Below are 20778 nucleotides of genomic sequence, written 5' to 3' on the forward strand. Positions count from 1 at the left end.
AGGAATAAAATCTTTTGGTCAGTGACTAGATACTTATTTTTCTTCCTTCAAAGAGAATCTTCCAGACCATAAACTGGACATGGATAAGGAACGTGATAAACTCATTGGCTTAACCAAACCAAAACTAATTCCCTTTTCTTCAGTAGTTCTTCATGTGTTCTCGAAGCTAAAGTGTTTTTTCTTTCTCCCATTCTTAGAAGAATAAATTGGCTATATCTGGTTGAGAACTTGTTCTTCTAAAAAGATAAACCCATCAGAGTTGTTTCTAAATCACATACCAAACAAACTCTTGCGGTGAATTCTGAGAAAACGAACAAATCATGAAATCCCTGACAATCCTTCAATGAGTTGTGAAAGCTCATGATTGTGTTCAGTGCGTTATCTTTTTACTGTGCGAAGTATATTCTAAAACTTCAGTAGATACCAAGTCAAATTTTCAGTTACTGCAAAAAAATCTTATACATGTGTAGCTATGTCAGGTATTTGAATACTCTAAATAAAATATAATTGAATATTTTTCAATACTTGGGATCAGAGACACATTTTTAAAATCCATTATTTTAATAATACGAAAACTTAATCTTTTATAATTGAAGCTCTACGTAATGGGATCTATGTTTGAGATTTGTTGAGGTTTCCGAAATTCTTTTGAAGAGGCTTGACACTTCATTTTAAGAATTAAGGGTGTAACAATCCTTGAGCCTCTTTCTAGGGCTATCGTTTGTGATGTATTACAATCTTAAAAATGAAGTGGATGAAAATGAATCAATATACATCTTTAACACATTCTATTATGTTTTAAGTTATTTTTTTCTTTTTTCTTAATTGCATTTTTTAACTAAAAATTGTCCTAATATTAGTGATGGAAAATTCAATTGATTAGTATGTATTCGATTTAATTATATGCGCACTTTTGTCAACTGTGTATTGCTTTTAAACGTTGCTTATTTATTTTATTACACGATATTAGCCATATTAATGTCATGAGTTACATTTGATAATAAAGAGACAAACATCTTATTACACCATTAAATGGGAACTTGATTGTTTAGGCAGTAAAGAATAACGAGGAATTTCATTTTCCACTACTCTTGAAAGTGGGTTATTAAAATTTGTTTCCAATAGAATTTCTCTCAAAAAATTCATAACTATGCAAAAAAAATTAAATTAAATTACACAAAAGCTTTACACAAACGCTTACATGTATACTCACCAATTTTTGTTTCTTGTGGGGCAAGCCCATTTTCTTTAGGTCGAATCCAGTTGATTTTGGGGTCATTTCTAAGTGGACTTTTTATTTCAATTGACGAACTTATGGAGTTTAACACAGTTATGGGCTTCGCATTTGAAGGCCCACTATCACTATAAAAATATGAAGATATTTGTTATCTGAGAATTTCTTTCCAACACCTAATAAATAAATAAATAAATAAATCTTCAGCCACATTTCGTAATGAAAGGTTTTTCTCCAAATGGCAATATTTTTTAGGTACAGAAAGTTAAGCGGTGTGACCTACACCCTTTTAATTTGGAAAATATTGGACATTTTGAAAATATTAAATAATGTCACCAATTATGGTTTGAATTGTGATTTGGACATATGTTTGTTTATAGTGGAATTACACATCACATAACATTGTATGTAATGGACGATTCTTTCGGGAGTAAAGAAAAATGTCAACACCTGATATACTATACATATTAAACAATTGGTCTCCTCCACATGAAACCATCATAAAAGTTTTAATCTTTATCTATCAATAATTACATCTCCTTGTAAATTATATTTTCAATAACAGCTGTAGTGAACAGCCTAGGTTAAAAGAAATTATGATTATTGACTGAAATTCAGATTGTGAAACCTAATGTTGTCTTGATTAAGGAGAGGTATCACCGAAGAGATACAACACCAATAAGACCTAAATCCAATCACATAAGTTATTGACACCATTTTCAACCAAAAATCTTAAGACAATGATTTATAGGTCTTTATCCTTGTATAATGCTAAACTTTTTTATTTATATCCAATGTGAGACTTAGACTCACACTTAAATTTCTAACACTTAAGAAATTACAGAGAATGACTTCTTAACTAACTTTTTATTATTTTGTAAATCATATGCATACTTAGCATAAATAACTAGCAACCGCATAAAACCTTAGGAAAGTATTAATTTCAAAGCACTTACTAATGAAAATTTGTTGAGACGCTTTCATCTCAACACAGACAAAGAAAACATGTTTAATGGGTGTATGATTGGTAAAATTACGGTCAGATTATTCGTAACTATACTTTGTTTTTTCTCAAGACAAATAACATCTTTATATATTATATTTCTTTTTTTATGTATACGTTTTCACTGATATTAAAATATATTCTTAAAAAAATAGTACAAGGAACAACAACCATGCCCGAACAATAACGAGATCACGAGGCAATTGTGTCAGTAGCACAAGATTCTTACTCAGATCCTTGACGCTGACATCTATCTATGGTTTCCCGCGTTTTTTTTTTCTGTTCTTGATCACTTTAACTACTAATACTGCCATCATAAACTGTCTAACAAGTGTGTATTTTGTTATGATAATAAAAAATCAATACAATTAAAAAGTTGTTTATTGCTATAAAAATTAATTTTGTAATATTAAGTGTATAATTAAAAATATAAAATATAAAGTAAAGTATTCGTAATCAAACAAATAAAAAATAACTATATTTAATTAATTTTTTTAAAATGGGTTTCCTTTTTACTTAAAATGTAAAGCAGTTTGGATTTTTTTTCCATTGAACTTTCATTTTAAGCAGATATTAAAGGAGAATAAAAAGTGTTTTGACTTAAAAAGGAATTGTTACTGTCATTCCCTATATCTATCTAACTTCACAGTTTATGTTTATTTGATTTTCCACTTTTGTTTGCGTACTTATGTTCTTATATGGTATGTGTTATTTAATTTCACAGAAACACAAGATCCCAATTCTCCTATTGGACAAAACATGGTACAACAAAAACATTATGAAAAGAAACAGATTGATGTAGCACCACAATGTATGGGAAAAAAACGTAGGTATTTCATTGTGTGCTGCCATTTCCAGAGAGCCATCGTAAAACATGAGAAAGAAGAGACCAAATTGAGACGAGATGAGAGGTTTGGAAGAATGAGCCAGTGAGTGTAACAGTGTTATAGTATTATTATAGGCCTCCCTGGAAGAAACATGGCTTGTCCATAGGAGACACACATTATGCTCTCTCTTTCAGTAATGCCACAAAAACATTCACAACGTTATATTTTGGTCCCCCTACAGTCCTATTATTGAAGAATACGACATCTAATTTGGTGTTTCAATCAAGTTGTAAAAAAAGATAAGGCTACACCATGTTTTGGGGACCATCTCTGTTACAATGCATGCACCTGTTTTGTATCTCTGTATCTATATTTGGGGGGACCTTACACCTGGTAAACATTTAAGTTTATCCATACACGTATCTGCAGTAACCAACCATAAGTAAAAAATTTAGGAACATAAAATAAGCTTCATCAATTAAAAAATTGCTCCATGATTCAAGTACGTCTCCATGCCTCAGATAATGGAAATAGATAATAGTATTTAACCTGTGTTTGATTTCAATTTCTAAGCAATATGAGACAAGTCCTAGTCGAGGACAAGGGGAGTTGTCGTCATCGTCTCCATAATAGACGTCAATGTTCCAACCTGACTCATGTTTTTGTCCTTAAAAGACACCTGGGTAGAAAGAAATAAAAATATTTAAATTATGTTTGACCTCGACTCTTAAACAATATAAAATTTATTGAAAGTACCGGAATATATATATATATATATATATATATATATATATATAATAAAGTTTTTGGGTTAAATAGAATGAGTGTTAAAAGTTACACATTGATTAATAAAAAGGTTAATTTATAATATATGAGTGAGTATAAATTTCCATCTTATAAATTTGTTTTATGATATTAAGTTAGACTTAAAATTTATTAACATAATATTAAAGTTATGAGTTAAAATCTATATAAAAAAATTTGTTATTTATTAAATTTATTATTTTACTTTAACCATCTATTAATATTTAGTCTTACTTTTCAAAGCATGTATTAAAAGAATCGCATTGAGGTGTGAAATATTAGAAGGAAGGAACACTGTGCAGCTTTATTGAAAGGATGTCACAGAAGAACTAGCAGCCTTAAATCATGCAAATGTTTTTGACTATAGGATAAATTAGAAAAGGATAAGGAATAGCTTAAACTCAAAGGGAAGCTCATGAACCGTTGGTTTTGACCTATGTATGCCTTCACACCTTGTCTAAAATGAAACATGCTACGTGCTAACTAGCTTCATCTTTATTTTCTGTGTGCCTTGTTATTCAACTTTAATTATACTCATTTTGAATTCATACCTACCGCATTCATGTTCTTTAATTTCATATCCTATCGTCAAGTCCTTTCAATGTCTTCAATGCAACAATGGACGTACATAATCCTCAATTTTTCTTCAAATTTTTATAAACTGCCACCATAATCAAGCTCATGTGCAATTACTTTTCCAGAGTTGTCCTACGTCAAAGTTTTTTTCTTTTTTTCGTGTTTGTTTGCTTAAGCTGTCCACAACAATTAGATTTGTAATCATATTTGTTGACTAATTTCTATGGATAGAAAGAAAAACAATAAAACTGAAGTGGATCTTACTTTTTTTTTTCCTGTGTGGAGAGTGAGGTACATCTTTTACTTTCCATTCTTTTTCACAACACTAGCCAGCTTTTTGACCATCAATATTCTTATTCTGGTTTAGCCTTTTGCTTTTGGTGCAATCTACTTCTTGCTGTGCATCAGTTTTAGACATTCTTGCTTTTCCTTTCTCACACCAAAGATCTCTTTTCTGTTCCGCACACATTAATTTGGGTACACAAAAGATAACACGAAATTAATTATACCTTCTTTTTTTTGCCACACATCTTTATATATCTGAAAGAAAAATTATATTATAACTCTCAACTTTTTACTCTCATCTTTTACTTTCTTACATAAAATTAATGTAAATCATTGATTCTTTTAAAGAAAAAAATAGTGATATATTAATTAATAACTCATACTAAACCACCTTAAAAAAAATAATGAAAGTAAATAATTAGAAATCATAATATCATTATCTCACCTCAAGTAAACAAATAGGCCAAATTTTAAATCGTGGAAATAGTTCATTAATGAGAAAATGTACAATTACATTATTCGGTAAACAAAATTCAATTAAACGAAAAATTCGGTAAGAACAATTAGATATGACTAAAATCATTGTTCATCAAATGATCTTTAAAACAATTTTATTTAATCCCAAATCATGTTAAAAGTGGAAGAACACGAGTTTGGGCATACTTACTAAATGCCAAGTAAAACAAGGTATAACTAAAATTGCTCAATACCTTTGGTTGAATCGAGGGAATGGGTGCGGAGAACATTTAAAAAAGGGGAGGGAAGGAAAATTTGTTTGGTTTTTTCAGGTAAAGAAAAAACTCACTTTTGTAGTTCCTAAGAGAAGATAAATATACTATTATATATCACCCTGTAAATAAAGACAAGTGAATAACAACAAGGTCTTGCAAAACATTCTAATCAACGTAATCTAAAAATTATAAATTCTCGTCTACTTCTTTTTAAATTTTTCAAAATTGAAATGATAGATAAAAAAATAATTGTCATTTCTCCTTCTTAAATTCATGTGAACAGTGTTAGTAATTCTGAGGATTGAATTTGGTTAATTGACAACCCTGTTAAATATGCATTTTGTCTTAGGAAAAAAAGTAAATTATTATTTAATGATGTTGATGGACGGCACCCTACCATAAATTATGATTTAATGATGCTCCTTGTACATTTGCTGGATGCAATTACCAGTCCCAAAGAAGTATTGTTTGAAACATGCCATGTTTATTATTTTGTGTTTTAATTAACTATTTACTCTGTCCAAAGGTATGAGTACAGATTACTTTGTTTACCTAATCCTCTATTTGCCATGCTCCACCATTTCTCAAACAAATCATTTAGTGAATAGTAAAACCAATTAATGAATTCATATTACTAAAACCAATTCTTAACTTATGATTATTTATGTTTAAGAAAAAGATTTGTAAAAATAGATTTGATAAAATTTTGTGAATTTTTTTAACCATATGGTATAGACTTAAGTGAATTTGTTTAAGCACTCATGTCGTGTCTGAAATTAATTTTTTATCTACAGAGCTATTATCACAGGAAATCACTACTATGTTCCTTAACTTGGTAACTAATATCTTAGATGAATCACAAGAAGGTGTCGTTTTGTGTTGTTAAAGAGTGATTATAAAATAATTGGGATTATAAACTGATTACCAAAGAGCATGCAAAGGAACAGCTATTCCCAACTTCCAGGTTTCCCGGCACTGATTCCTCGTTGTCGTTCCATGTTATATATGGTCAAGAATCAAGAACAGTATTGCAATCAACCACAAATACTTACACACGAGGGAGACTAAAACACAATCACACACGTGGGAAAACACTCATAACAACATGGACTCAACTTGTGTATTAAGGCTCCAAAGCATCACATCAAGACATGAAATCGCTTTTAGTTACAAATATCCCTCTCTGGATTTCGGCAATTGGAATGACAAAAAAAGCTATAACCTTTTCTTTATAATAATAAATAAATAAATTAGTGGTGTGCCCATGTAATTATGAGAATGTAACCAACAAGAACTTTTCATGCACCTTTTCTTTTTGAATAGCGAAATGGAGAAATATTATTAGGTGCCTATGAAGAAAGGTGAGATAAGAAGGGTTTGTGCAATGATTGTATTATCCAGAATGAGGAACACATTAGCAACAAAACGAGATAATGTGGTCAAAGTAGTGGTCTCATTGCATTATTGGGTAACATCGAGCTCATTCTGTACTTAGGAGGACCTAGAAAAGAAAAGATGCAACTCCAAAATGAAAGTTCAATAATGCAACGCCACTTCCATTTTGCCAAACATCATTTCACGAAATTTAATCATTAGTTCCCAATTCAATTAATCCTTTCTCTTTCTCTCAAATATGAATATTTCTATTCCAACATATAGCCAAAAGGCTATGTATGTAAAGCCCATGCTAAACTTGTTACATAAAGATGACAGATAGGTGGCCCCAACATGCCTTCCATTAATTCCCCCAAATTCCTCCACTCACCTCAAAATCCACTTTTCCTTTCATCACCCATTTCTTGCCACTGCATGCATGATATAACATAACATGGCTAAACTATGTTTTTTTTTTCCTTAGTTTATTAAATTTTACTGCTTTAATGTTGGTGTGCTAAATTATAATTGATATTTCCACCCATTTGTTATTAACCACACATGGGAGTGTAAGAAAACAGACAAAAAACCAGTTTGGTATTAAGATGGAAAAAGAAAAAAGACTCTGAATTAAAAGAAAGCGAAAGAGTGGAATTTTGGCAGCAATAGCGCATAATGTGAAAAGTGAAAAGGATCTATCTTTCTTAAGTATCAGTCCAAGCAGCAAAAACTGGCAAGTGAGACAAAGAAATAGCAGGAGGTGGCCTCATTTGAACCGTTGGTGAGGGTAACCAAGACGTAACACTGGTACTAATGGGGTTCACAATCTTTGTTTCCATGGAGGGCTTTGGAAACAGAAGCGAGGGACCCGTTTTCTCAGGACTACCCTCTCTCGAGCTGCTTAAACTGGTCACCAGCGAGGACGCGTTTGAAAAATGAGTCCCAATTTTCCCACACTCCTCCACCGAATCAATCCCAATGAGATCTTGTAGGGCCCCAGAAAATGCACTGTTTCTATAATTTCCGCACTTCATTATTTTTTCCTCACTGCCATTTGACTGTTGCTGCTGCTGCGAACCCTCATTAAACAAAACCATTTTCCACTCCGAATCCTTTTCGTTGCTGTTTCTACCTTCACTTGTCATCACACCCTTGTTATTGTTATTGTTTTTCATACCGCAATCCCTCGCCTCGTTTCTTGGATCATTATCTTTATTTCTCCTGGCGAGCTCACCGGCCAGAAGATTGATACTCGCCATGATTCTCTCCACATCGTATCTTGAAATGTCAAAGTTCGTCACTGCATTTGCGCCGCGAAATTTGATTGCGGCTACATCGTATGCTTCTGCTGCTTCCTCCTGTGTGCCTGAAAGAAAAAATCAACACCCGTTTAATTAAAAACTTTAAAAATGGAAAGGGCACTTGCAAAAATTTGAACTTTCCTCAAAACGTATTCTTGTGAAGATACCCTTTTTCCTCTCTATCATATTTTTATCAGCGAGAGTAACAGCCTTAAAAAAAGTGGCACGTTGCGTTCAAAGTTGCGGTTGGTCAGCCTTATAAAAGCACTAATAGTCACCGGTGTTTGGGAAAAGAGAGATTGCAACAGAAATCAAATAAAGGACTTACTGACAGTAATTTAGCAGTAATTGTATTATTTGTATCTAATACAAATGTTAATATCACACACCCCATTTTAATTAGGAATTGACAGTAATTTAGGACTTACTGAATGTCCCAAGGTATAGGTCCTTGTTCCCAGCAACTCTACCTATCCTTGCTTGCCATCTTCCATGTTGGTGGTGCCTGCATAACACAAAAAAGATAAAAACTTAACTTGATTTTTCCAAAGAGAAGTGAAAAAAAAAGGAGGGTGGGGTTCAAGAGAACCACACGAACCTTGTGACCCCTCGGTATATTGAAGCACCCCTTGAAAATCCACTGCTTTTTCTGCAAAGCAAATAAATATTCTGTCATCATGATATTATCACATAATAATTGGTAGCTTTTGCCCACATAATTGTTAATTATTCGATGTGTACCTTCTTAAGTGTGCAACGTATTCTTGCCTGCTCATGCTCTTCATTTCTTCCAGTTCAACATGGTAATTTTCAATCTGCCAAAACGAACCAAAAGAGAGTGAGATTCGGAGGAACACAAGATTCTAATGAAGCAAAAACAGTTTCAAAAAACATAATATACCGAAAAGTTTATATGCGTGGAAGGTCCCCAGTACTTAAGAGCCGCGAGATCATAGGCTCTTGCAGCTTTCTCTTCCATATCGTAACCCCCTAAGATCAAAACCAAATTTGACCACGTAAACAATAGAAACAGTGGCAAGAGTGTTAAAAAAGAAAAAAATTTAAGAGGGGGTGAGAAGTTACCCAAATATACTGCCACATGCAAAATTCGATTTAATCGTCAGGGATAAAGATCAAAAACATTACACAAGTTAGTGGGCACATGTCAGATTAGGGACCAAAAAAATTTAATGGAGAAGAATACTTCCAAAAAAATAATAAAAATGTCAACCACTACACCATTCTTCCTCACTAACCTTGTCTTCCTTTCCGAGTCTGCCCTTCCTTCTTGCAACTATTATCCCACAAATGCGCTTCATACCTACCAGTCCATCTATGCCTGTTGGAAAACAATCACAAGGATTCAATTAACAATATTCATTACAAAATATTATATTAGACAAAGAAAACAAATTCGGTAAGAAATTACACAAATGAAGAAAGATTCAAAACCAACCTGGTGACACCTCTATACTGAGAGGTTCTCTGGCCAAATGTGTCGATAGATTTCCTGTGCACTGGTTGCTTTTGACCCAACTTTACATGCCCTCTCTTCTTTGCATCCACAGCCACAGAATCAGGCCCAGAAGGTGCAGTGACACAACTAGACTGAGAACCAGGACTCATAGATAAACTCAGTGACTGTAACTCGCCACACCCCACAGTTCCAAGAGACACGCCACTTCTCTCATTCCCCATTCCACAGTTCATTTGCTGCTCCAAAACCTGCTGATGAGTTGAATATTCCCTTGAAGCAACCCAGTTTTTCAAACTATCTTCTGTCATTTGAGGCATCAGGGAGCTGCAAACTAAAGCGTGTGCTTCCTTCGTTGCTTCATCCTCTATCTGTGCTTGATACATCCCGTGGCACCCAAGTCCTGAGTAATAAGGGTGCGTTTGGACGTTCATTTGCCCTTGTTGCCTGAAGGGTTCTGAGAGTGTGTCTCTGTTGGGTTGTGCCTGAGCATTTTGGGTGCTGTAGTAGATGCTGTCTAGACTCAGAGCCATTGCATTTGCCCCTCTCTCGTGGCTCCCATATTCGTGAGTTCCCATAGTTGCACCACCAAGAAAGTCCTCCAATTTAGGCGTAGAATTTTGTGTCATCACTTCAATAATGGAACCAAAGTCACAGGGTAGTAGTTATTAAACAAACATACATGACAAAATAAAGTAACTTTACAAAATATTATGTTATGGAGAAAACAGATGAGAATGAAAACGAAAGCCAACCTTGCGATTGTGATCTATTGAGAGCTTCCAAGATACAAAGCGACCCATCAGACTTGATAGGCATAACGGTAAGAGGAGAATGGAAGTTACCATTTCCCCCGACACCGTAACAGATTCCTGAGGTGGAAATGTGAGGGGAGGACATGTAGAAGGTTGTCGGAACAGTGGGGTTGGGAACAGTGGCTGCTGAAGTAACCTCCAAGTTCATGTGGGGTGAGAGAGAGAACCCCAACCAGTTATGATTGCTTCCATCATCGGTGTTCCTCTCGTCCATGCCCTTCATCTTCCTGCTTTCGTTTTCTTTCTTTTTAGTCACCCGAAAAGGTTTGGAGTCTCTACACTGTGAAGAAGGAATGCGAGGCAATCATTGCTTGCCAAATAAAATAATCATCGTCTTGAACGAAGAAACACTCTTGCCTCCTTTGCTACAACAACAACGATGCTAAGTTTTTTTCTCCTCTACCAACCGAGCTCACCCAAAATCTGTCTCTCTCCGAAGGTAACAAAACTGGTCTCTTTAAACTAAGCAAAAAGAATGAATTCTCGGCAAGCGAAGAATGGGGAGCACCCACTTCATTCCATAGGGATCTGTGTAAATATCAATGAGAAAGACCACGTCTTTTGGTTTGCCTCCACACCAGAACTCTCTCTCTCTTTCTTTTTTTTCTTTTCTTAAAAGCTCTTTCTAGTTTCTACGAGTTACTATATTACCACTCTCCCTCGTTAAACCCTATCTTAAACCCAGAAGGAGGGCGCAAGATAATGCAATAGCGAGAATCTCGAGAAGAGTGAAGGGAAAGAGGTGGGAATGTAAATGTGAGGAAGATATAAGTATTTTGGTTGGGTTCTGTTCTGAGCGTGTCTGTGAAGTTGAAAGCGTGTGAGGAGGTAGCTATGTAGCTGAATCTAGTGAGTGAGCATGACATGAAATGGGCACAGTGTGAAATGGGAAAGGATTGAGAATTGAGGATTGAGAAGTCTTGGATAACCAAAAACTCACAGCAAAACCCTTTTATTTACCGATTTAACTTTTACTGTGACAGAGAACGTAGCTAGAGATAGATTTGACAGGAAGGACCTATCTGCCCATGCAGTCACTTCACGCACAGTACAATAACTCTAATTTCAAAAATTGTTTTATTTTAGTAAACAAAAACTGCAGCAGTTTGGTTTTGAATGATAAATAATAATGGAAGAAAAAGGACAGATTAGTGATGCAGTGTGAATGGGTAACAACCCATCGGGCACTGTGGATATTTGGTGGGTCATTTCATCTCTCACCTCTTTCAATCTAAATTATCCTTCGCTGCTTTTATTTTTCCTTCCACACTTCTCAATGTCAAAATTCCCACAACTACTCACACACAAACACACACATTTACCATTCTTACCATTCTTACTATACTATGCATACAATCTTCGCTTAATTTTTTTTTTTAATTTCAGTTAAAATTATAATTAACTTTTTCAAAATTTTCATCTTAATCTTCGAATTTTTAAAATATGTAAAATTAATTTTTTAATTAAATTTGATTAAATTTATTAGAAATTTCAAATATGTTTCAAAATAATATTAAATAAATTTAATTAAAAAATTATATCCACGTATTTAAAATTAAAGACTTAATTTAAACAAAGCCAGATTCAATATTTCACAACTCAATGCCTTACTATACAATACTTTCCCTTTCGATGTTTCAAATTTATCCAACAGATTGCAAAATATTTAATTTTTGCGATGTATCATCAAAGTATAAAATATCCTTCTTTAATAACTTAATCATTCATCTCAGCGTATAGTTTAAAATTTTAGAACCAGACTTGCGTTGTGATAATAAAAAAACACACCCAATTTTTGAAGAGAATAAAAGAAACAAAACAAATAAAAATAAATATTTATTTTGTAGAAAATAATGGAAAAAAAATGTTACAGCCAATCTATTATTCGACGGTAAATAGAAAAAAGTCAAAAAGTGTAACATACATCACGGCATTTTTAAAAACTTTTCCTTTTTTTGGTTCCTTCCACCAAATAAAATCTTACTTCTGCTTTTAAAGAGGATTAAATTTACGGTTAGTCCTCCTATTTTCAAAATTCTCAAATATGATATAATTTTTTTTTAATTTTGATTTTATTTTGATTTTTTAAAATGTGTTACGATATGGTTCTTTCTGTTAATAAAGTACTAATAATATTAATAGATGTATTATGTATTAGTTAGTCCTTTTTTTTTAAATTGAAAAATTCAGATTTTTTCAAATTAAAATCAAATTTAACTTTTATATAATTTTTATAGTAATATTTTTATTAAAATTCATATTTTTAACAATATTTAATCTTTATTTAAATTTATATTTTATAGTGAAATTTATTTAAATTTTGTTTTAAAATTTTAAGTAAATATATTTATTTAAAAATTTTATAAAATTGTTTCAAAATTTTAGATTGGAAATTTATAAAATTGTTATTTTTAAATCAGCTCTAACATTTGTATAAAATTTATTGATACATAAATACTTTAAAAAAATTTGAATAAAGTTCAATCTAAAATATAAATTTAAATAAATATAATCTTTTTAAAGATATCTATTTTAATAAAAATATCATTATAACATTTATATATAAGTTAAATTTGATATCAATTTTGAGAGATATCAAATTGTTTATAATAAAAATAATTGAGACTAAATTGAAATTGAATAACAAATATAGGACTAAATTAACATTTTTTACATTACACTTGTCCAAAAAGTGATATGTGACACTTTCACTGTCACATCACACTTCTTCTATCACGTGACACATGTTTCTTTTTTAAATATATATATATATATATATATATATATATATATATATATATATATATATATATATATAATAAAGAAAAAGCACGAACTAATACATGAAACTTTAGTTAACGTTGTTCGTACTTTACTAATAGAAACTGAAAAATTACAATACATTTTAAAAAATAAGGAACAAATTAAGACTACAAAAGTTTTGATGACCTAATTAAGATTTTCAGACAAAAACGGTAACTAACCGAAAATTTAAACCTTTTAAAAACAATTTATCAAATGTGTCAAGATGTAAAAGAAGTGAAAATAAATACTATACCATATTTTAAATTTTTTTTGACGTTTTAATGATATCAAGATTTTTTTGTTAAAACAAAATTTTTAAATTTAACAATGTTTACTTTTTTATTTAGCAAATTTAAGATGAAAATAGAGGTCTCACTCTTAGAATACATAGGAGTTCTGATTATTTAGGAGTTCTGATTCTTTAATGGATTCTTTTAGTGATGTATGTTAGCATAGATCCATATTTAAGGTCCATTTATTTGTGTCTTTTAGGGTTAGCTTTATGTGTATATGTAACATACTTATTGTGACTTTGACTACCTGTGAGATTATCTCATTGTGTATGTTACATGTAAATATGGGTGTCTATTTAAAAAATCTTACATCTTTACAATGTAACAATAAAAGTGTTATTCGTATTGTTTCAACTCTGTTTTTTACGATTGAACTAAACATGTTGAAATAGATGATCATTTTACTCGTCAACATTTTCAACTTGACACTATACATTTACCATTTGTTCATTCGGCTTAACAAAATGCAAATATATTTACCAAATCACACTCCATTTTATACTTTAATTTTTTATTTAACAAACTCTTAATACATTTAGCCGTAAGATTGTGAGTTTGTGACTCTGTTAATACAGACTTATATTTTAAATCTATCTATTTGTGATTTATAGGGTTAGCTTACATATATCTTTTAACATTTTATGTTAACAACTCTGGGTGTTTTCTACAATGTTATGTTTTATGCCTTCAAAACTGTTTAATATTTATAGTTTAATGTTTTTATTTATTATATTTTAAAACTTAAAAAACGATGCCTGTACGAGAATACAATAAAAAAAATCAATTAGAAAATTCAATATGCAATTGTATAAAAGTTAATCGAGGGAAAGAAGACATCAGCACAAGATTTCATAATTTGTTTAACGAATTACAATATGTAAAGTAAAATAAAAGTACTTCATATAAGAAAAATAATTTGATTAGCTTAGTTTTCCATACAAAACCAGATAAACATAACTTTGTTTGAAACATAGGTTTATCGTTCCTTCCTTCGTTGTGCAATGATCGAATAATTAATAGTCACATAATTTTTTCATCTTTTTGATGAGTTCTGAAACAAAGTGTTTTTTCTAACAATTATAATTTTGTAGATAAGAATTTGGGCAACATTTTTGAAGTAAAAGTTTGGTTTCCGTGAGGTACTTACAGAGTAGTCATGCTCTTCAAATAGACGGCTATGATGATAACCAAAACGCTAAATTAACAGGTAAATCCTTTACTTTTGCCCTTTGTCTCAGTGTGTGTAGTCAACACCTACTTTAGACAAAAAGTGGAAAAGTAGGTCTCTCATAAACTCCCAAATATTCCAGGAATCATGAGCCTAAGCTCCCCAAAACAAATTTTAACTGCATAATATTTTTATTCTAAACTTGCATTTCAAATACATGTCTTTTAGTTTATTTTCTAAGAAATGAAAAAGAAACTAAGCATGCCATCATTTATATACTGAATTTTTTTTTAGAATTAATTAGTCGGATGGTATCTACTTTTATATAAATATGTCAGTTAGTTACTCGTTTTTAAAAATATGTCAATTGAGTCATAACTTTTGAAAATATGCATCAATTAAGTCATTTTCAGTAAAAAAATATTAACATCGTTAATGATATTGATATTTAAAATGACTTACAAAATTAAGTATTGATATTTATATTAAAATTTAGTAGTAAAAGTCATGAATTAAGTTAACGACTTTAATAATTTTGGTCTGAAAAAGACCTGATTAAGAAATTTTTCAAAAATTAAAACTATCAAACTGACATATCTGAATGAAATTGAATACCATTAAACTAATTAAATATTTTATTTACATTTTTTTCAACAAAATTATGTGAATAAAGTTGTCGGTGACGAAATAATCCTTTTAAACTAAAAGATGATTGGGATCAAACATCACAAATATGCGCTGTGTAAACATGTAAAAAGTACGGAGATAATGTATTTTCCTAATGAATCCTTCTTCAGACCACCCAGAGAAATTGGTCTCATTAAGTTCGTCACACCATATGCAACATTCCACAAGCTACTATACATTCACAACTTATAAATAGGGTATATAGTTGGAAATTTTCTTAGGATTACATGTGAACGTTTTAATTTACGTTAGTATTTTTTTTCATTCATATGTGTTATTGTTTTTTCTTTTATAAGTGAATCTAATTATATTTCACTTGAAAGTGCTACATAAGCATAATTAAATCCCTTGTTTTTATGTTATAATAAGAAACTACTTCAATCTTTTGTTAAATTATATTTTATATAACTTTTAAAAATTTTAAAAAATTATACAGTGATATTCACTTATATTTTCAAAACTTATAGTTAATTATGAAATCTTATTTTATTTTTTTGAATAAGTTACTTAAAATAAACTTTAATCTAACTCAATAGTTCAAAGGTGAAACTAAATTTATATGTATTCTGATAAGAGTCTAATAATGTAATAACAATGGGAGGTAATACAATTTATACTTAAAATTTATATTTTCCTCATCATTACAAAAATAACTTCTACAATAAGATTTAAACTTACTTTATTGTAGAGTTTATTTGATTGTTAAATTTTATCTTATACAGAGATGGTAAGTTTTGGAAATATTTATAAAATACGATTGTTGCATATCTCCTATAACATAGAAATAAGATATATTTATAATATATAAATAAGTGAAAAACTTATATTAAAATTTTTTTTAAGGTTGATTAATCCAATTTTTGTTGTACCAAATGATCCAAAACCTATTTTAAGAGAATCATGTTTGAAACTTAAAAATCTACTTCTTACTAACATAATTATGAGATGTGAAATTGGTATTTTATTTTTATTATGTAATAAATACTATAAAATAATAAATATCCATTTTGCGTTACTCTTCCGAAACCAGAAGCAATCTTACAGAAGAGTTGATAAATAGCTGTGTCTCTATTTTTCTTGTTGTCTATCTATTCTTATTTTGGTCGGTCAAAGCATCTCTTTTCCACCTTTTATTTTGGGTTAAGCTTTATTGCCCCGAATGACCAAATAATGGTGCGTTTGTTGTATGCACCGCATATTTCCCATGCTCGTACAAGGTTTTTTGCTCACATTGTTTATGCATGCAAGTTTTGGTTTCATGGTCATGGAGACAATTTTTCAAAGGGGAATGATTTGGGTTTGAAAGGTAAGTCCCAATTTGCGAGGGAAAAGAAAACAACAACAGAGAAAAGAAAAAGATTAGGATATGTGCGTGAGCACAGATGTGGGAATGATTCTTCATGCTATTATAACGAAATCATCACGAAAATAAATTCACCCTTCACTTCACACACATTCTCTTTCTCTCACTTTTGCTACAATTCATTTCTCTTCTTTCACTTTCACCAACCTTTTCAATTTGCAGCAAATGTGGTAGACTTGGTAGGTTGTGCCACACCGGTGCATTTCTGTAATTTTCATTCACACCCTTTAACACTTTCGTCCTTTTCTTTCTCTTCGTCAAAAACCCAAAAAGATAAACAAAAAGATGCCAACATCAAAATATCCTTTTTTTTTTTTTTTTTTTCTGTTGGATGTAAAATAGAAGAACGAAGAAGAGACAGAGAAAAATGTGTTTAGAACATGTATGTGATGCAGTAAATTTTTGAAGTATGTGTTATATTGTAATGCAATTTTCCTTTTGAACCCTCCCATCCCAGAACAAAGATAACCCCAAAAGAGGTATGTGTGTTTAATGCTAATGATGGTGACAAAGATATATTTTTGAAGTATGTGTGAGCATTTGTGAAATTTTGATGCTTTCCCTGTCACAAGATTTATCGAAGAAGCAAAAGTTAACAAGACAAAATTGAAAACACTGTTCAGATGCACAGAACAGGCGAAGCATGCATACGGAAGATGTTGCAGTCTCAATAATGAAGAATTCAAAGGACAGATATTCCCATGTCATTGATCAACAACAACATTATTTGATAAATAACCACATCATAACTTTCGATTCAATATTCAAATTCCAAGTTAGATATCATATTTACGACCAACTTTACTTCGTTACCTACTGCACATGTTTTCTTCAACGACGACACTCACAGCAGGCACATAATAAATACATATAATGCAAATGATTAATTTTAATTGATCAAACTAATATCCTATAACACTACAAAACAGAATTCAAATCTATAAAAAAAAATAGTTATTTAGATCTATGAAAATAAAAATAACGTCTCGAGGCCCAACCCAAAAGATTGCATGTAAAAACATTAATGAAGAAGAGTAAATGAGAATCACGAGAGATCAGAAAATCCAAAGCATCGTGGCAGAACAAGAGCTAAGGAGAGACTACGTGTAATAAAACAGAAGAATAGAAAAACACAAAATTGGATTATGAGATCAGTGATAGGTACCCATCTAAGTGTAGCCTCTGCCACCATATTTGCCCAGTAAATTGGTTTAGTTTTACGTAAACTAAAAACATATTTAAGTAAAAAAATATATATATGAAAGGGATTGATGAAATATATTTAACAAAGGAAATAAATTGCTATGAAAAGATTAAATTTAGAAAAAATTTATGGAGTGGTGTTATGAAAGAAATAGTAGAAGCATAGAAAAGTGTGTGGTGAAGGTCAACTGTGGCGGATCTATGAAAATGAATAGATATTAGAGTGTTGTTGTAGCTGTGTGATTTGACAATTGAAACCTCTTTTTGGCGACGGCTAATGCCAGACCTCATTTCATGCATTTATTCTTTTTTTCTCTTTAATCGTTATTTATATTAATTATTTCTGTTATGTTACGTTGCGTGTGCAACTACAATGCCTTTCTTACGACTTTTTACTAAAAAATTATCTCAACCAAATTTACAATCAATTCAATTGAATTGGTTACATCTTGAATACGTTACTATTATTCTCATATCCAATAAATTTTTATACATATTTTATATTTATTATTTTACTTTTTAGTCCTTTTCTTTCTATATAAATATAAAAATTTAAAGTATCGCTAAAAATGAGTTATGAACCGATGCATATATTGTCAACAAATATATTTTCCTTTCAATATTTTTGTTTCCTCTGACCTTCCAAACCCTCTCCATTCACCATTCAATTTAGGTTAACTCTTTAAAATGATATTTTGAAACAGTTATTTTTTAAGAGATTATATATCAGTTATTTTTTAACACAAATAGGTCAAAACTGTATCAAGTATTTATTTATTTATTTTTAATTCAAGAGAATTAGTGAGTTGGTAAATGAATTCGATATGAATTAAACTCATGTCGTATTATAATGTAATAGACATTGCAATCTACATTGATAATCTAATTAAAAAAAAGTTAATAACTTACATGTTATAAATTAATCCAAGAACTAAATTGTATATTTTTATTTATTTTATATAGGACAACTTCAAACCAAAAAAATTGTATAGTAACCTTGACTGATGTTATAGGATAGAGAGTGAAGCAAGAAACCTTTTCATAAAGGGAAGGACAACTTAATATCTGTTTTGAAAAATAACTCTTTTACAACCACCATTTTCGTAAACAAAACTTTTAAGAATCTACTCTGATAATAAAATTTTATATTTGTATAATAATAAAATATAAATGAAATTTAAAAAATAAAATGACATTATATATAATTGAAGCTCTATACCTTAACAGACAACGGCCAAGAGAGTCACCCAATGCCAAAATTTCATTTGTACCTCCGTTTTTTTCTTCTTACAACTCCAAAAAAAATATTTTTGCCACTCATTTAAATTATATTAAAAACTCCAAACAATTAATCGCCCACTATTTTTTTTTTTTCCTTCCATGAGCACGTCTCATATTTCCTTCCACAAAGAATAAATTTCAAGGAAAAGCCAAATGAAGAATGGATGAAAGCCTAAATAAATTTAACTGTAGTGAACTGATATGAATCGTTTGCTCTGGATTACAAACTTGTGAACTGATATGAATCGTTTGCTCTGGATTACAAACTTGAAAGAGAATAAAACATGAGCGATAACCCCAGCTCTTTTGTCAAATACCTTCCGGATAATCTATTTCTTAAGTTTTTTTCTAAATGTATTTTGGAATGTCAATTTTCGGTCATTTTAAATCAGAGAATATATTTTAGAATGTACATTTCAATCTTTTGAATTATGTAATTCAGAAAGTAGTTTTACATTTAGAAATATGTCTCCATGATACATATTATAGTATGTACATTTATAATACATTTTTGTATGTACATTTCGAAAATTTGAAAATATCTTTTTGAATATGCATTATGGAATATAATTTTTTGTTTTGTTTTGAATTGTATAATTCAAAAATTACTTTTAGATATGAAAATACATCCTAAAATATACATTCTAGAATATATTTTTTAAATAAATTTCAAAATGAATATTCAGATCCAAAAATAATATTCAAATTACATTATCTGGAATTTCATTAAAAAACGATAAATTATACGTTTTTTATATAATACGAATGCATATAATTTGGGTTTTATGAGTATTATAGTGATGCAAGGAAAAGAAAGGAAGGTGCAAGAAGAGAGAGAGCCCTCAACTTCCTTTCAAATTAAAAGAAAAAATATCCTTGAAAGCTTCATAAAAAGTTACAACCTTTTCAGTCATCCTGACCTCAGAGATTGACACATACTATGACCATAACAAATGAAAGAATCTTTGTGCAATTATCACTTCCCGATACCCTTTTATAAAATGCAACAAATTTAAAATGAGATCCTCTCTAACAATATCTCAGAAATATTATCTTTACTACTTATCAGTGTTAAATATTCATTCCTCTCGACTACATAGATTGACACAAAAATTTGTTTTTCATGCACTTTTACATACACAAATAGGCTTTTGTTAAAAATTATGTTAATACTGTTATAAAATAAAGGTAATAAGAGAGACAAAGGAGAGGAAGAATAGAGAATGAGAGAGTAGGGAGCAACTTCTGTTTTTATGTGTGTCTCATTACTGATAGGACGAGTCCTATTTATAGGTACAATATGGTAACCCAGAAAGGATATAAAATCAAATAGTAAATACAAAATATTACATCATAAAGAGTAATGAATAATATGATTATCAATCATATGAGTGATTGTATAAATCAATGGACGACCATTAATTCATAACACTCCCCCTTGGGTGTCCATTGATAAAAGAATGTGCCTCGTTAAAACCTTACTAGGAAAAACCCTTTGGGATAAAAACCTAGTGAAGGAAAAAGAGTACATCATTCTATATAATATTGTTCTTT

The 20778-nt window shown here is 30.5% G+C and overlaps 1 protein-coding gene across 1 annotated transcript; it reads right to left on the minus strand.

Annotated features, from left to right (window-relative positions):
* Window positions 1-7402: 7402 nt before the first annotated feature.
* LOC114164151 (AP2-like ethylene-responsive transcription factor ANT) lies at window positions 7403-11333 on the minus strand. The gene is made up of 9 exons (XM_028048695.2): window positions 10365-11333; window positions 9592-10240; window positions 9392-9474; window positions 9219-9227; window positions 9037-9125; window positions 8877-8950; window positions 8734-8784; window positions 8564-8640; window positions 7403-8200 (listed from the first exon to the last, which is right to left on the minus strand). Exons 1-9 carry the CDS (start codon window positions 10645-10647, stop codon window positions 7539-7541), a joined length of 1977 nt encoding a protein of 658 aa, XP_027904496.1. The 5' UTR covers window positions 10648-11333; the 3' UTR covers window positions 7403-7538.
* Between the last annotated feature and the right edge of the window lie 9445 nt (window positions 11334-20778).

The sequence above is a fragment of the Vigna unguiculata genome, chromosome 9 (assembly GCF_037176805.1).
Source record: "Vigna unguiculata cultivar grain cowpea cultivar isolate G323 ecotype 2 chromosome 9, ASM3717680v1, whole genome shotgun sequence".
Lineage (NCBI taxonomy): Eukaryota > Viridiplantae > Streptophyta > Magnoliopsida > Fabales > Fabaceae > Vigna > Vigna unguiculata.